We start from the raw sequence: 12404 nt of genomic DNA, 5'->3' as shown, positions 1-12404 counted from the left end.
GGAACCTTGAGCACCTCAAGGTTGATTGTGATATTGTGGTGGTGGATGTGGCTGGTCAGTTTTTATCAGAGTATGGTATGTGTGTTTTAATTATTCTATTATTATCACTCTTCAGAAATTCATGCACATTAACTGTTAAAAAGAAGACATTTTTTTTGTATTTGTTTTTTTTTTTGTTCCAAAGTATTTTAAAACTTGTCCATTTTGACTTTTGGTTGATGTCATAATAATGTTGTAAAAATGTCAATAAAGTTTATAATTAGTTTAAAGCTTTTCCCATTTCTGCAGTCATAATACGGAAGGGTGGAATTGGCTATACTGGTTGTGCAAAGAATCATTGAATTAGGCCTTTGGGGAAATGTTCTAGCGGACTTCTCCATTTTATTGGCCACATTAGAAATGTGTAGACGTATCACTGCCCTTTTCAAAAGGAATAACAGGCATTTGTCACCATTTGTGCGAATGGGCTGTTATAATCTAAGGTGCGTTGACCAAAGTTTAATTTTGATTTTCTTCTTTCTTTCTTTTCTTCTATGTATCGAGCCAAAATTTTATTTATCCAAAAATCTTCATCATTTTTTTAGTTTAGTCTATCCTCCAAATATGATTAACCATAAAATAGCAAAACTGTACACGGGTCACCTTGTTGATTCAAAATGAACTCTTATCGCTCTCTTGCGTTGTGGCGTTTTATCTTGAAAGGACAGTCTCCGAAGCGGAAACACGTGTTACCACTGTGTTGACGCGGAACAACGCGGAAGTGTGCTAGTAGTACCTTTTAAAAATATGAAAGAAAATTAGTATGGCATGAAAAGAGCTGAATTTTGTAGCGGTTATCTGGTAGCACATGGCAGCAGCGGAGGCCGGGGGAGGCGGCAGGACTCCGGCGTGTCTGTGCGTCCTCTGCGGACTCCCTGCCGCCGGGAAGTCCACTCTGGCCCGGGGGATCCTGAGTGCCGCCGCAGAGCAGGAGTGGAGAGCAGTTGTGGTGCCTTATGATGATCTGATACCCGAGGATGCTTTTCTGACAAGAGTGGAGGAGGATGGTGTCAAACTGCAATATATGGTGAGAGTTTTTAATAGTTTATTGTCCCTGCTTGTTTTTAAGGAGATTTTGGGTGGACTTTTTCTGTCTCCTGATATCATGTAATATGTGTGACTGTGTTTGGGGGATCAGATAGTGTTCCTGAAATACTGTTAATGTATAAAATGATGACGGTCTTATACTTAAGATATTATAACAAGAAGTTGGAATGCTGGCGACAACTAAGCAATCTATAATACAAGCCACAGTATTGGAAACAGTGTTGAGTCCTTTTTCCTCCTTTAGTTTTCAGTGATATATGATGGTAATAAGTTTTCATTCTAATTTTCAATTTGATTTCATTATCGTGTCTTTTGTAGCTACTATGAAAATGTGTTCTATTTTCAGTATACATTAAGAAAAGAGGCTCTTCAAAGTAGTTTTCAGTGTGCTGATTTTTTTTCACCGATTGAGATTCCTTTCCAGCACACAGAATGGAAGTCTCACAGACAAGCTGTGCTGCAGTGCGTTGAGCAGTTTCTGAAGAGGCCTGAGGTGTTTGCGGAGTTTCCGAGCAGCTCTTTGATCAACGGAGCCGCATGGGAACGATGCATTCAAGCGCTGCGGCATCCAGAAGGTTTGAAGCCTGACAGGACACCGCTTCTCTTTCTACTAGATGACAACTTCTATTATCCCAGCATGAGATATGAAGTTTTTCAACTTGCAAGAAAGTGTAAGATCTCTGTCATCCGAATATCTTACTCGTCGATGATGCTGTGTTGAAATGCAGTTTTAAAGTTGTCGATTGCTGTTGTAGATTCGCTGGGTTTCTGCCAGGTGTATCTGCAATGTGATTTGGAGTCCTGCATCAGCAGAAACCGAGGCAGGACTCGGCCCATTCCCGCTGAGGTGATATTGGAGATGGTGAAGCGTTTGGAGTCTCCAAATCCACAGAAGAACTCTTGGGAGATGCAAAGCGTCACACTCAACACCACAGACAATGTTTCCAAATGCGACATGTAAGATGGCTGAGAAACAGTTTCTTTAACACTCATTTCTCAAATTAAAGTGTGTAAATCGTGTTTTGTTTTCTTCTGTGCTTCTCTTTCTGTGTGACTTATCCTCAGCCAGAGAGTGATGGAATTGATCTCCTGGGCTCTTACAAACCCGCTGAGCCCAGCTGAAGACGACACTGAACAAAAGGTGTCACCGTAGCTCAAATCCGCGGCACATGATGGACTTTAAACGCAGAGCCAAAGTAGTAGACAATTTCTTGTTTCATGTGTTGCAGGAAGCTGATCGTCTGAAATGTGCCACTAGCGTGGTTCACCGAGCTGACCAAGCCTGCCGACGCCTGATATCTGAAGCCATGAAGACCGCTAGAGGTTGGTCATTAGCTTCATTCATCATTGTGTAGCATTTTACTATTTAACGCCGATCGTAAGGATGACTTATGCAACTGAAATTTTAGAAAGCCAAGTCCCCTCTGAACAAATGAGGTCTTTGGCTGCTGAGCTGAATGAATCCAAAGCAACGTTTCTTCACAACCTGCGGAAACAGTTCCTTCAGGAGGCTTCTTTCATTCGCGAAGAGGACGTCGATGTGGAGCACGTGGTGAAAAGAGCCGTTGACTTTTTTGATGACAGCAAGAAGGAAATCCTGTTAAGATTTATTAAGGAGCATAAATGACTCGAGTTTTTATTAAGATTAGTTACTTTTTGTTGCTTTCAAGTGAATAACTGATGCACTATTATGTCTTTAAATCTCCTGTCCGTGGACCATGTGACACTGAATGAAACAAACTGGAATTAATTTATTTACCTATTAAAAACGTTTTGGAAAAAGCACTTTATCAAAATTCATTTCAAACATCTACATGTTTTCTGCAAATATGAAACAACGTCAGGAAAAACCCATCCATCTCAATGCTCCATTTCCTGACGTAGTCCTGTCCAAACAAATGAACCAACTTCCTAATTCACACATAAAAAGCTACAAACATGACAGTGTGAGGGTTACACCACATCTTTTAAAATGTCTCAACATGAACTACCTAACAGTAAGTGGCTATGATGAATTTTAATTCTGTCTTACAAAGTGAGCCTTAGGACAAGACATATTGGTTAAAATTTCATTTTTCAGCTTATTATTCAGTAACACAAATAGAAAACAAATTAGATTAGATAAAATATAGAGGTTTAGATGCATATCAGAACAGCAAGCAGGTCTCCATATCAACAAAATATGGAGAAAATGGCTGTCAGCTAGGCTAATTTAACTAGGATAGAAACTTTAGTGCATCTTACCAACAAGCAAGAGAGGGTACTAATAGAGTGGTCATAATAGCAGTTTATAACCTATACGATGTGGGTTGGTCTTGAGATGTTGGGTTCTCAATACTGTTATGGCATGGACATGCCTATATGAATGTGAGTGAAATCCTGAGGACTCCATCCAAAATGAGACATGACATTGAAAAGAAACGGAGAAATCACATCGACATTCCAAATACAACAAGCTGCTTAAGCTCTAAAAAAAATAGTGGCAGGGAGGGGAACACCGACAGTGAGATTTTGCAAATTATGCCAAAGACCATAGCCGCATTCGGACAGAGCAGTTCTAAGAACGGTCCTCCTCGAATTTCATTCTTATAACTGTCCTTCCCCAGTGGTACTGTTGTATTAATCATGGACGGTCACATCGGGCGTCTAACATCGGGGCTGGAAGATCTCACAGAGAGAGTCAGGATCGAGCGCAGGCGGATACTTCTTCGTTTCATGAAGGAAGGAGAGCAGAGCGCCGCAGACAAAGGAGACGACGTGTAAGTTTAACTTCTTAAACACGCGCAGGTTGTGTCCGTGTCGCACGAGTAAACATTTCAGCCGTGACAACATGACAAGGGGCGTAGCTACCAACCACCTACGTCAGATGAGTTCCTATAGAACCCAGAACAGACCCAGCCTCGGAGAAGCAGCTAAAATGGTTATAGGAACTGAGGACCATGGTCCAGAGTTCCTGTATGTGCGAATGCAGAAAAAAAAAAACGTCCCCGTTCCTGAAAAGGTTATAGTAACTGCCAAAGGTTCCTACAGTGCGAATGCGGCTATTGATATATGATATGTTTTGCTTATGCTACCAGTTCCAAAAATGCAAAATAAAAGTTCATTAGTTGCAGCTAAGAAGCTCTCTGGTGCTAAGACGGCTTCACGCGTGGCGTGTGCTTTGCGAACCTGCTGCATGTTTGCATTCACACCAACAACCTAAAAGCCATGACACTCGCCACACACATTATGCTCCTGGTGTGACGCCGGCCCGAAGTCTTTAAGTCTTTTGGCAAGAATGCTACACAATATCTAAAACTATGCTTCCTAACGAGTAAAAATTCCATTAAAATGACAATTGCTCTACTTTTGTTACTTTAGAACGAGATTTTAATAGTTATGGACGGCGTGGGTCATCTCATAAGCGGTCTGTCATGTTGCCCTGCCATACCCTTCCCTAGATTTGACAAACTAATTGCATCCCTGACTTTTTAAACATTTTTTTTTTCTTTGCAATTTTAGCCACCACCATAGTTGAACCAACAAGCTTAGAAAGGGAAGGTACAGACGCAGCTATTTAATTGGTTACGATCTGCAACTTTATCACTAGATGTCACTAAATCCTACTGACTGCTCCTTTAAAGGTTCTCCTTAAAGTCACAGATTGCATCTCCTTCCTTAGCTGTACAAGTATACTTGTTGCTAATATGACACCAAGCAACCTTGACAACTGTTACTTTTAAGAAGGGAGTTGTCGTTATCCAGAATTATTACGTCGTGTCCTCAGGATTAGCTAGAAATCTCTAGTTCTATTCAGACAAGCTAATTCTGTCCATTTTACCGGAGGGCTGATCAGGACTCCTGTACAGAAAGGCAAGAGTAACAAATATGTTGCAAGGAATCACGTTTTATGTTGGCCACGGGCAAAGTGGCATGCAAAATCATATTTGTCCTTGCACATGTGTCCACAGATGTTGCACTGGAATGGATGTTCGTAGCCATGGCAGCCCATGTGAATAGTATACAGTATATTGTCAGAGAAGTGAATATCACAATGCTGGCATTTATGCAAGTGCTGTTGGTCCGGTGCAGTCGTGGCGAGGGTGGGCGTGCTTGGCTGGCTATTGCTAACACTACCACTCAAAGTGTTCATGTTGCTCTCCAGGCCGAAGCCGGGAACAGGGCTGCAACTCTCCTGGCCTGAGGAGGGAGACTCTTCTTTAGGGGGTGATGTCTGCACTTCGTTTGAACACACTGCAACCGGCACAGTGGAGACATGCTGTATGAGGATTGGTTTCTCATCTTTTAAGGACTCCTTGCCAGGGGACGCAGCAGTCTGAGACTCAGGGTGAAGGCCGGCCAACTGGCCAGCAAGAGTAGACAGCTGATCCAGTGGGTTTTTAAACGTCAAACCATTAGCCCCCCTGCTGTGGCTTTCAATCTCATCCAGTTTGGGAGGGTTCTTATACTCACCGCTATTCAGATGGTGGATTCTGTGGGACAAGTCATTCAGATAATCAGACTTTGGCACCACCATGGAGGGAGGGTTGAAATTGATAAGAAGCCGCCGACTGAAGCCCAGCGAGCCTGTTCTCTTCTGCAAGGCGCTTAATATTCTCTTGTTGGAGAAAGGAGAGCGGACCACCCTCGTGGGCAGAAGCTTGTGGCGGCGGCGGCGGTGGTGCGACAGGTTGCTGCGGTCGCTGCATCGGAAGGCGCAGAGGTCACACTTATATGGCTTCTCTCCTGTGTGCGAGCGCATGTGGGCCTCCAAGTGGCGCTCGTATGCAGAAGCAAATGGGCACAGCTGGCAGCGGTGAGGCTTTTCTCCTAAGTGAGGAAATGAAATGCTTTTTCTTACCAAGCCTACTTTAGCCTACTGTAAAAAGTAAACTAAGATAAGGATGTAAATACAATGCTTTACATGCACTATGTAACTGATTGGTCTGGGTGATATAGACAAATATGAATATGCGAGACATCTGAAATGTAAGTGATATGTACTGTAGGCTACATTATAATCTAACCTTATTAATTTAGTAATAATAATCATGAGAGTTACTGATAAACGTACTTGTCAACGATAAGTCTGGATTTCCTGCAGTGTTTAAGATGCAATGGGACTACTTACCTGTGTGGATACGTATGTGCTCTATTAAACGAGCCATGCCCTTGTTGGCATAGCTGCAGTAGCTGCACTTATATTTTCCATCGCAGGTCCTCTCCAGGCCGTCCATATGCACATCTGACCCATCCTCCACAGAGGGGGGGTCCAGGCCATTTTGCTCACATCTTGGAGCAACTACAAAACACATAACATAACTTCACCATCTGATTATATGTTCTCTGAGTCATTGCTTTTTTTTTTTTTTCTGTTTTGCACTTTTTCCCCACCGGCTTGAAAATGCTCCGCTGCCTCTTTTTCTCCACATATAGAGCCTGAGATCATATTGACATGCTGGGTTTGCTGGGTCAGGTATTCTTGAAATTCTTTCACAAAATCCACAGGTTCGGTCTTTATCGCTTCCATGTTACCTCTCCGTTATGCCTGAGAGCACCCAGGGGTGACGGTGAGCCGTGGCACTACTCTGATCTGATTTGAATATTACACAAATGATGACTCGGTATTAGCTAGCGTTAGCTACCGTAGCTGTTTTAATAGCCTGTTAATGGACAGTATTAGCAGCAGTTCCAACGTTACTTAGCTTTTTCATCCACTCTGGATTATTTTCAATAACATCTTCCCTATGGTTCACATCCTACCCTCGCAGTCGACATCAATACCATGCAAATGGTACAAATGACAGCACGGCGGTTGTCTTGTGTACGTCTGACAGCTTCCGTTTTTCTTTTTCTGATATGTCAGTGTTCACACAAACGCAACTGCTGCCTTCCCATTATGTCGGAAAATAGACAATAGGTAATTACACAAACCCAAAATAGTGTAGAACGCTTTTCAAACAGTTTTTCTGTGTAATGTTTGCAACTTGGTGACATTCATAATTTTCACAATCTGTGTGTGCTATTATTTAAAGATAAAACTTTTGTTTTACATTGTATTATAAAGCATGTTGATGTATCTGTATAAAGCATCAGATTCAGGAGGAGATTTACGCTTGCAAGAGGTATGTGAAGGCAGCATCAGCCCTCTAGCGGTTGCACGCGCTAAACGTTTCATAACAAACCATGGCTGCCCCGTTGGTCAGAATTTTCTCAAAGGTGAGATGTGTATTATGATCTGTGATATTGACATTTTAGGGGACCTTATATTGATATCGACACGTTTTCCAATTATCGTGTATTTTATCGTTGAAATACGTAACCTAGCTGTCTCTTGCTGGCGTGACGTTATAACCTAGCAGATGCTAACGTTTGCTAAAGAACAAACTTACTTGCTCCACTGCAAAGAAGCCTCTCTGCTTACAACTTGTTGGAGAATTACGTCCGACATCTGTGTCTAGCTCTTTGTAAAACTTTATACTCTATTTGGATGGAATCTAAATACGACAGATGTCCTGTCGTTGTTTTCAGCCCTTCAGACAGATCTCTCGACCATGGGGGCCATGCCAGTTTGGATTGAGGTGCAGGTCCACCAAATCTGCCCCAGCTGTGGATTCAGACCAGGCATCTGGGGTGGTCTCGTTTCCTCCCCTTCAGACATATTCAGAAGAGGAGAGCATGATGAAGGAAGCAGGTAAAGAAGGAAACTGATTCATGCTGCTTCACACAGCTGGAGACAGAACTGCCTTCAAACACTAAACACCTGTCTTGTTTTTGGGGGGGTTTTTTGGCAGTGAAGAAATTTGCCCAGGAGCGCATCGCCCCGTTTGTGTCAAAGATGGATGAAATTTCTGTTATGGATGAAGAAGTGATCAAATCCCTCTTTGAGCAGGGTGTATGTAATTAATTTGGATATAACCGAGCAGACATATCGTGTGGCAGTCTTTCCTTTTTCTATCTGTTAACTCTTTTTATTTTGACAGCTCATGGGAATTGAGATTGACCCAGAGTATGGAGGGACTGGCTCCACCTTTTTTTCCTCCATTCTGGTCATTGAAGAGCTGGCAAAGGTGGATCCCTCTGTGGCTGTGCTCTGTGACATCCAAAATACACTCATCAACACACTGTTTGTTAAACTTGGTACCCCAGCTCAGAAGGAGAATTACCTCAGCCGACTGTCAACGGACATGGTGAGTTATTTTGCATTCTAACTATGAACTTCCCAGTATGTACTGCATCATTTCCAAACAATCTGTACCCTGACTGTACCATTAAAAGAGAATGCTATGGTTTCAAATGATTTAAACCCTGTGCTTAAGTAAAGTTAGCACAAACAGGTGTAGAAAAATCTCCTTTTAATGTTGTATTTTGACAAATATATTCTCATTTTCCACTTTTTGCCAGCAGAAAATAAAAATAGCACATAATAAAGTACACATTACAGCAGCACGACTCCACATTAATCATAACCTCGCATAACCTATGGTTAATAAGCTTTCTAAAATCTCGGTGTTTTCTGGAAAACTTAAATTCGTATTTCCCACTGTCTAAAGAAGTCAAAAACCTCAAATAAAAGCAATTTTGATTAAACCTGCAGCTTTTATCGAATGAGTTTGAGTTTTTATCTATGTCTCTGGGTTAAGTTTTTTTCATGAATGAATAGAATTGTTTGTGCGTCTTGCAACATTGGACTTGAAAGGTAAAAGCACAGATATGTTGCATCAGGTCTGAAAAGGCCACATTCGGTTCCCAAACACGTGTTATTCTATTTTAAATTCCTCGTTTTCCACATTATCCCAACGTTTTTTTTTAAAGATGAAGACAGAATCCAACATGCATAAAATGCCATAAAAGTTTGACGTGTTGTGTGGCACTGCGTGTGCTGTGGAGCTTTCCTAATTGAGATCTGTTGTTACAGATTGGAAGCTTCTGCCTCTCTGAAGCCGAGTCGGGCAGCGACGCGTTTGCTCTGAGGACCCGCGCTGAAAAACACAAGGACTATTACATAATCAATGGATCCAAGATGTGGATCAGTAATGCAGAGCATGCCGGTGTTTTCCTGGTGATGGCCAATGTGGATCCCTCGGCTGTGAGTAACACACACGTCTGAATATATTTCATTTTGGATAATGTCCACCCTTTGGTGTTTTTTTGGTCACACATCTTAGGCTTAAATGTGTACCCCCTGTGATGAGCAAATTAAAGAGATATGTCTGATTGGCAGGGATACAAAGGCATTACCTGCTTCATTGTGGACCAGGACACTGAGGGGCTTGAGATTTGCAAGAAGGAAAACAAGCTTGGCTTACGTGCGTCCTCCACCTGCCCGCTCAACTTTGACAACGTCAAGGTAAAAACACTGTCACTGGACAACCGTCAGCCAAGAGCTTTAATGTGACTTTTACTGACCTCATGTTCTCTGTTGTAGGTACCAGAGAAGAACATTTTGGGGGAGATCGGTCAGGGGTACAAGTATGCCATCGGAATGCTGAACGAGGGCAGGATTGGAATTGCAGCACAGGTAGTGACACATCTTTGTTTGAATAATTTTTCAACGAAACGTGAAATTAAACACGGAGACGCTTGCGTGTCCAAACTTTGTCTCCGTGTGTTTCAGATGGTCGGACTGGCGCAGGGTTGCTTTGACCAAACGATTCCTTACACCAGACAGAGGGTGCAGTTCGGAAAGCGCATCTTTGATTTCCAGGTTCCGATCCTCAGCAGACGCGTTTTTCTTCTGCATGACATGTTGGTGATTGCAAACATGACTCTAGAGGGCACTGTATTTATCTGTGAGTTCTTCTGTCGTTTAATTCCTTCTACTCCAGGGCATGCAGCACCAAATAGCCCACGTCGCGACGCAGATCGAAGCTGCGCGTCTGCTCACCTACAACGCTGCTCGCCTGAAAGAAGCTGGCAGACCCTTCATTAAGGAAGCCTGCATGGCCAAATACTTCACTGCTGAGGTGAACCTCTTGATTATTTGAAAATTATATAATTTAACCTTTTTGTGGATTTTCTTTATTTTTAGAATGATTAACACATTTTTCTATTTGTTTTTTAAATCCGAGTTAAGTTGCCTCTGATCTCAACTGTTTTGCTTAACCTTGCCTGCTCTCTCTCCAGTCGATCTTTTTTGTGATTGCTTTGCTATCGCTGCCGTTAGCCACTGCTACACTTTCCCGGAATCTCCAGGAGAAAAATTGTAACATCAGTTTGAAATATTCCCTTTTATTATCTTCATCAGGTTGCAAGCCTAACCACGTCAAAATGCATCGAATGGATGGGAGGAGTAGGCTTCACCAAAGACTACCCCATAGAGAAATACTACCGAGACTGTAAAATTGGTGAGACAGCCTGAGGTTCCATATCACTGTACAAAAGTGAATGTTTTTGTTCACTGTTCATGAGATAAAACGCAGTTTATGCAGCCGTGGCTGAAGCTGCCCTGTGTTGAGGACGCAGCTGCTGCAGGAAGGTCAGGTGTAGCTGTTTGTGATTGGAGCAGAGTGGGGTGGGTTGAAGGCCTGATGTCAGCAGCTGTAATTGGACTCTTCAGGAATTTCCCTGCCTGACCCCATCGGCGTGCCATTATGCCAGCACACAGCCAAGGAAGCTGTCAGGGCACATTATCACTTTCGCTTTCATCACCAACATTTCAGCTCCCCAGTTCTCCAGCTGGGGCAGCGGCAGGTCGAGCTGCATAATAAGCCCTCTTGTCTCCTGAAAGTGAAAGCTGCAGATTTAGAATGACAGACTGTACCTTATTTTATAGTACAGGATTTCAATCTAATGCATCTGTTTTGTCTTCTTGTGCAGGTACCATTTACGAGGGCACAACAAATGTCCAGCTATCCACTATGGCCAAGTTCATTGATAAGGAATACGACTACTGAAACCATGTAACCACTTTGCTGTGTTATGTTTCTTCCTCAGATGACTCCAGTGGGATCAGTCCTGCAGTATCGTATGGCTGCACAGTTACTGTTTAAAGAGTTTTGTTGCACTTTGTGCTTTTGTAAAGTAGTTTTCCTCACTGATGTTAGTGATTGGACTTTATTTCCCCACAATTGCGGTTAAAGTTGCTCCGGTGGTATGTTTTCTTTTATATCACATTTTCTGTCCACTACTTGCTCTGAAATCTTCTTAACAGACCATGTTTGCCATTTTTGTCTCCTCCATATTTGTTGTGTTACTATATCAATTAATGTCAGGCTAGCTGATCCATGTGTTGCAATATGAGAATGAATGTTTGAAAGATTTCAGTTGGGATAGCTTTTAGATGTTTCAGTGCCTTCAAAGGACCTGCTTTTCTTGAGCTATTTTACAAGTGTGTTGTCTTCACACGATGCTCTACAACAGCGGGGTTGTAAAAGTCCACCCACTTATCTCCTCCACATTCTGTACAGTGACTAATCTGACATCATGGCAAGAAATTCTCTGTAAAGAATGATCTGTCAATAGTATTAAAAGTGAAAAATGCAGCTGCAGTGCAGTTGACTTATAATCATTGCTGTTATTGCAGGTTATTACCAGGTTGACTCACTAGATGGCAGCACTTTCTTGAGCGAGGACAGCACTTCACCGAAAGGGCAGTCAATTATCATGTCTTTTAACAGCCTGTCACCTCTAATGACTATTTTATATCAGTTTAATTATGCCAGTGCTTTAGATGAAAAGAGCCTGCCTTGCATAATTCACTCATTGATAATTTTCTAGTTGAGGCTAATTAAATTTCCACAGCCTCCACTGTGTAAAATTAAAAAAAAAAGGCCCATTGTTTAAGAGACAAGCTGTGTCCAAGTATTCAGGTCCAGCTATTCGCCGCATCCCCTTATTAAGAATAACGTGTTTCTGTGTGATGTCTGTATAAGAAAAATAAAGCTGTTAAATCATGATGGATTCTTAATAACATTGGTTAGCAGATGGAAAAAAAAAATTAGAAAATACAATCCTGGGGATTTACAGTGTAGATGCCAAATATGTGTGCGTCTACATTCCTGTGACACGTAACTACAAAAGCTATACCCATACATATAATACTGTCTACATATTTATATAGATGAAATCTCTCATTAAACTGATCTGTGAATGACAAAAAAAAGAAACGTCAAACCTGCTGATTTCTATCATCTTTATCTCTGATCATTTCCATAATATGCAATATATCACATGTTTGAACCAGATCAGACAGCGGTTAACTGGACAACTATTTTCTCCACCTTTGAAATGCGAGAGTTGGGCTTAAAAATCTCAATGTCGTGTAAAATAATTTCTTTTAAAAAGACCAATTTATTTCCGAGATACCGGGTGATTTTCCTGTAGAAGAAATCAGTCTG

The 12404-nt window shown here is 41.9% G+C and overlaps 3 protein-coding genes across 5 annotated transcripts; 2 read left to right on the top strand and 1 right to left on the bottom strand.

Annotated features, from left to right (window-relative positions):
• The first annotated feature begins 723 nt into the window (after positions 1 to 723).
• pstk (phosphoseryl-tRNA kinase) lies at positions 724 to 2822 on the top strand. 3 transcript variants are annotated; one of them, XM_075457188.1, is made up of 6 exons: positions 724 to 1066; positions 1511 to 1757; positions 1842 to 2043; positions 2152 to 2227; positions 2316 to 2409; positions 2496 to 2822. In XM_075457188.1, the coding sequence occupies exons 1-6, from the start codon at positions 848 to 850 to the stop codon at positions 2711 to 2713; spliced, it is 1056 nt and encodes a 351-aa protein (XP_075313303.1). In that variant the 5' UTR covers positions 724 to 847; the 3' UTR covers positions 2714 to 2822. The 3 variants fall into 3 exon arrangements, with proteins under 3 accessions (XP_075313303.1, XP_075313304.1, XP_075313302.1); XM_075457189.1 differs by having other exon boundaries at positions 1499 to 1757; positions 2152 to 2194; XM_075457187.1 differs by having other exon boundaries at positions 1499 to 1757.
• Positions 2823 to 4575: 1753 nt separating this feature from the next.
• LOC142373760 (zinc finger protein Pegasus-like) lies at positions 4576 to 6905 on the bottom strand. The gene is made up of 3 exons (XM_075457134.1): positions 6460 to 6905; positions 6197 to 6367; positions 4576 to 5895 (listed from the first exon to the last, which is right to left on the bottom strand). The coding sequence occupies exons 1-3, from the start codon at positions 6593 to 6595 to the stop codon at positions 4967 to 4969; spliced, it is 1236 nt and encodes a 411-aa protein (XP_075313249.1). The 5' UTR covers positions 6596 to 6905; the 3' UTR covers positions 4576 to 4966.
• A 291-nt stretch (positions 6906 to 7196) lies between these two features.
• Positions 7197 to 11572, top strand: acadsb (acyl-CoA dehydrogenase short/branched chain). Its single transcript, XM_075457740.1, has 11 exons — positions 7197 to 7284; positions 7597 to 7759; positions 7860 to 7960; positions 8049 to 8255; positions 8984 to 9154; positions 9290 to 9415; positions 9494 to 9586; positions 9683 to 9772; positions 9894 to 10031; positions 10313 to 10412; positions 10885 to 11572. Exons 1-11 carry the CDS (start codon positions 7252 to 7254, stop codon positions 10959 to 10961), a joined length of 1299 nt encoding a protein of 432 aa, XP_075313855.1. The 5' UTR covers positions 7197 to 7251; the 3' UTR covers positions 10962 to 11572.
• Positions 11573 to 12404: the final 832 nt, after the last annotated feature.

Source organism: Odontesthes bonariensis, chromosome 23 (genome assembly GCF_027942865.1).
Source record: "Odontesthes bonariensis isolate fOdoBon6 chromosome 23, fOdoBon6.hap1, whole genome shotgun sequence".
Classification (NCBI taxonomy): Eukaryota; Metazoa; Chordata; class Actinopteri; order Atheriniformes; family Atherinopsidae; genus Odontesthes; species Odontesthes bonariensis.
This window is presented reverse-complemented; position numbering and strand designations above follow the sequence as displayed.

Coding starts and splice junctions, on each gene's coding strand:
- acadsb (XM_075457740.1), top strand. CDS start 7,252: ATGGCTGCCCCGTTGGTCAGAATTTTCTCAAAG. Junction 7,961..8,048: donor AATCCCTCTTTGAGCAGGGT/GTATGTAATTAA, acceptor TTATTTTGACAG/CTCATGGGAATTGAGATTGA. Junction 10,413..10,884: donor CTACCGAGACTGTAAAATTG/GTGAGACAGCCT, acceptor CTTCTTGTGCAG/GTACCATTTACGAGGGCACA.
- pstk (XM_075457187.1), top strand. CDS start 848: ATGGCAGCAGCGGAGGCCGGGGGAGGCGGCAGGACTCCGGCGTGTCTG. Junction 1,067..1,498: donor GTGTCAAACTGCAATATATG/GTGAGAGTTTTT, acceptor TCACCGATTGAG/ATTCCTTTCCAGCACACAGA. Junction 2,410..2,495: donor AGCCATGAAGACCGCTAGAG/GTTGGTCATTAG, acceptor CTGAAATTTTAG/AAAGCCAAGTCCCCTCTGAA.
- LOC142373760 (XM_075457134.1), bottom strand. CDS start 6,595: ATGGAAGCGATAAAGACCGAACCTGTGGATTTTGTGAAAGAATTTCAA. Junction 6,368..6,459: donor AGCGGAGCATTTTCAAGCCG/GTGGGGAAAAAG, acceptor TGTGTTTTGTAG/TTGCTCCAAGATGTGAGCAA. Junction 5,896..6,196: donor GCACATACGTATCCACACAG/GTAAGTAGTCCC, acceptor TTCCTCACTTAG/GAGAAAAGCCTCACCGCTGC.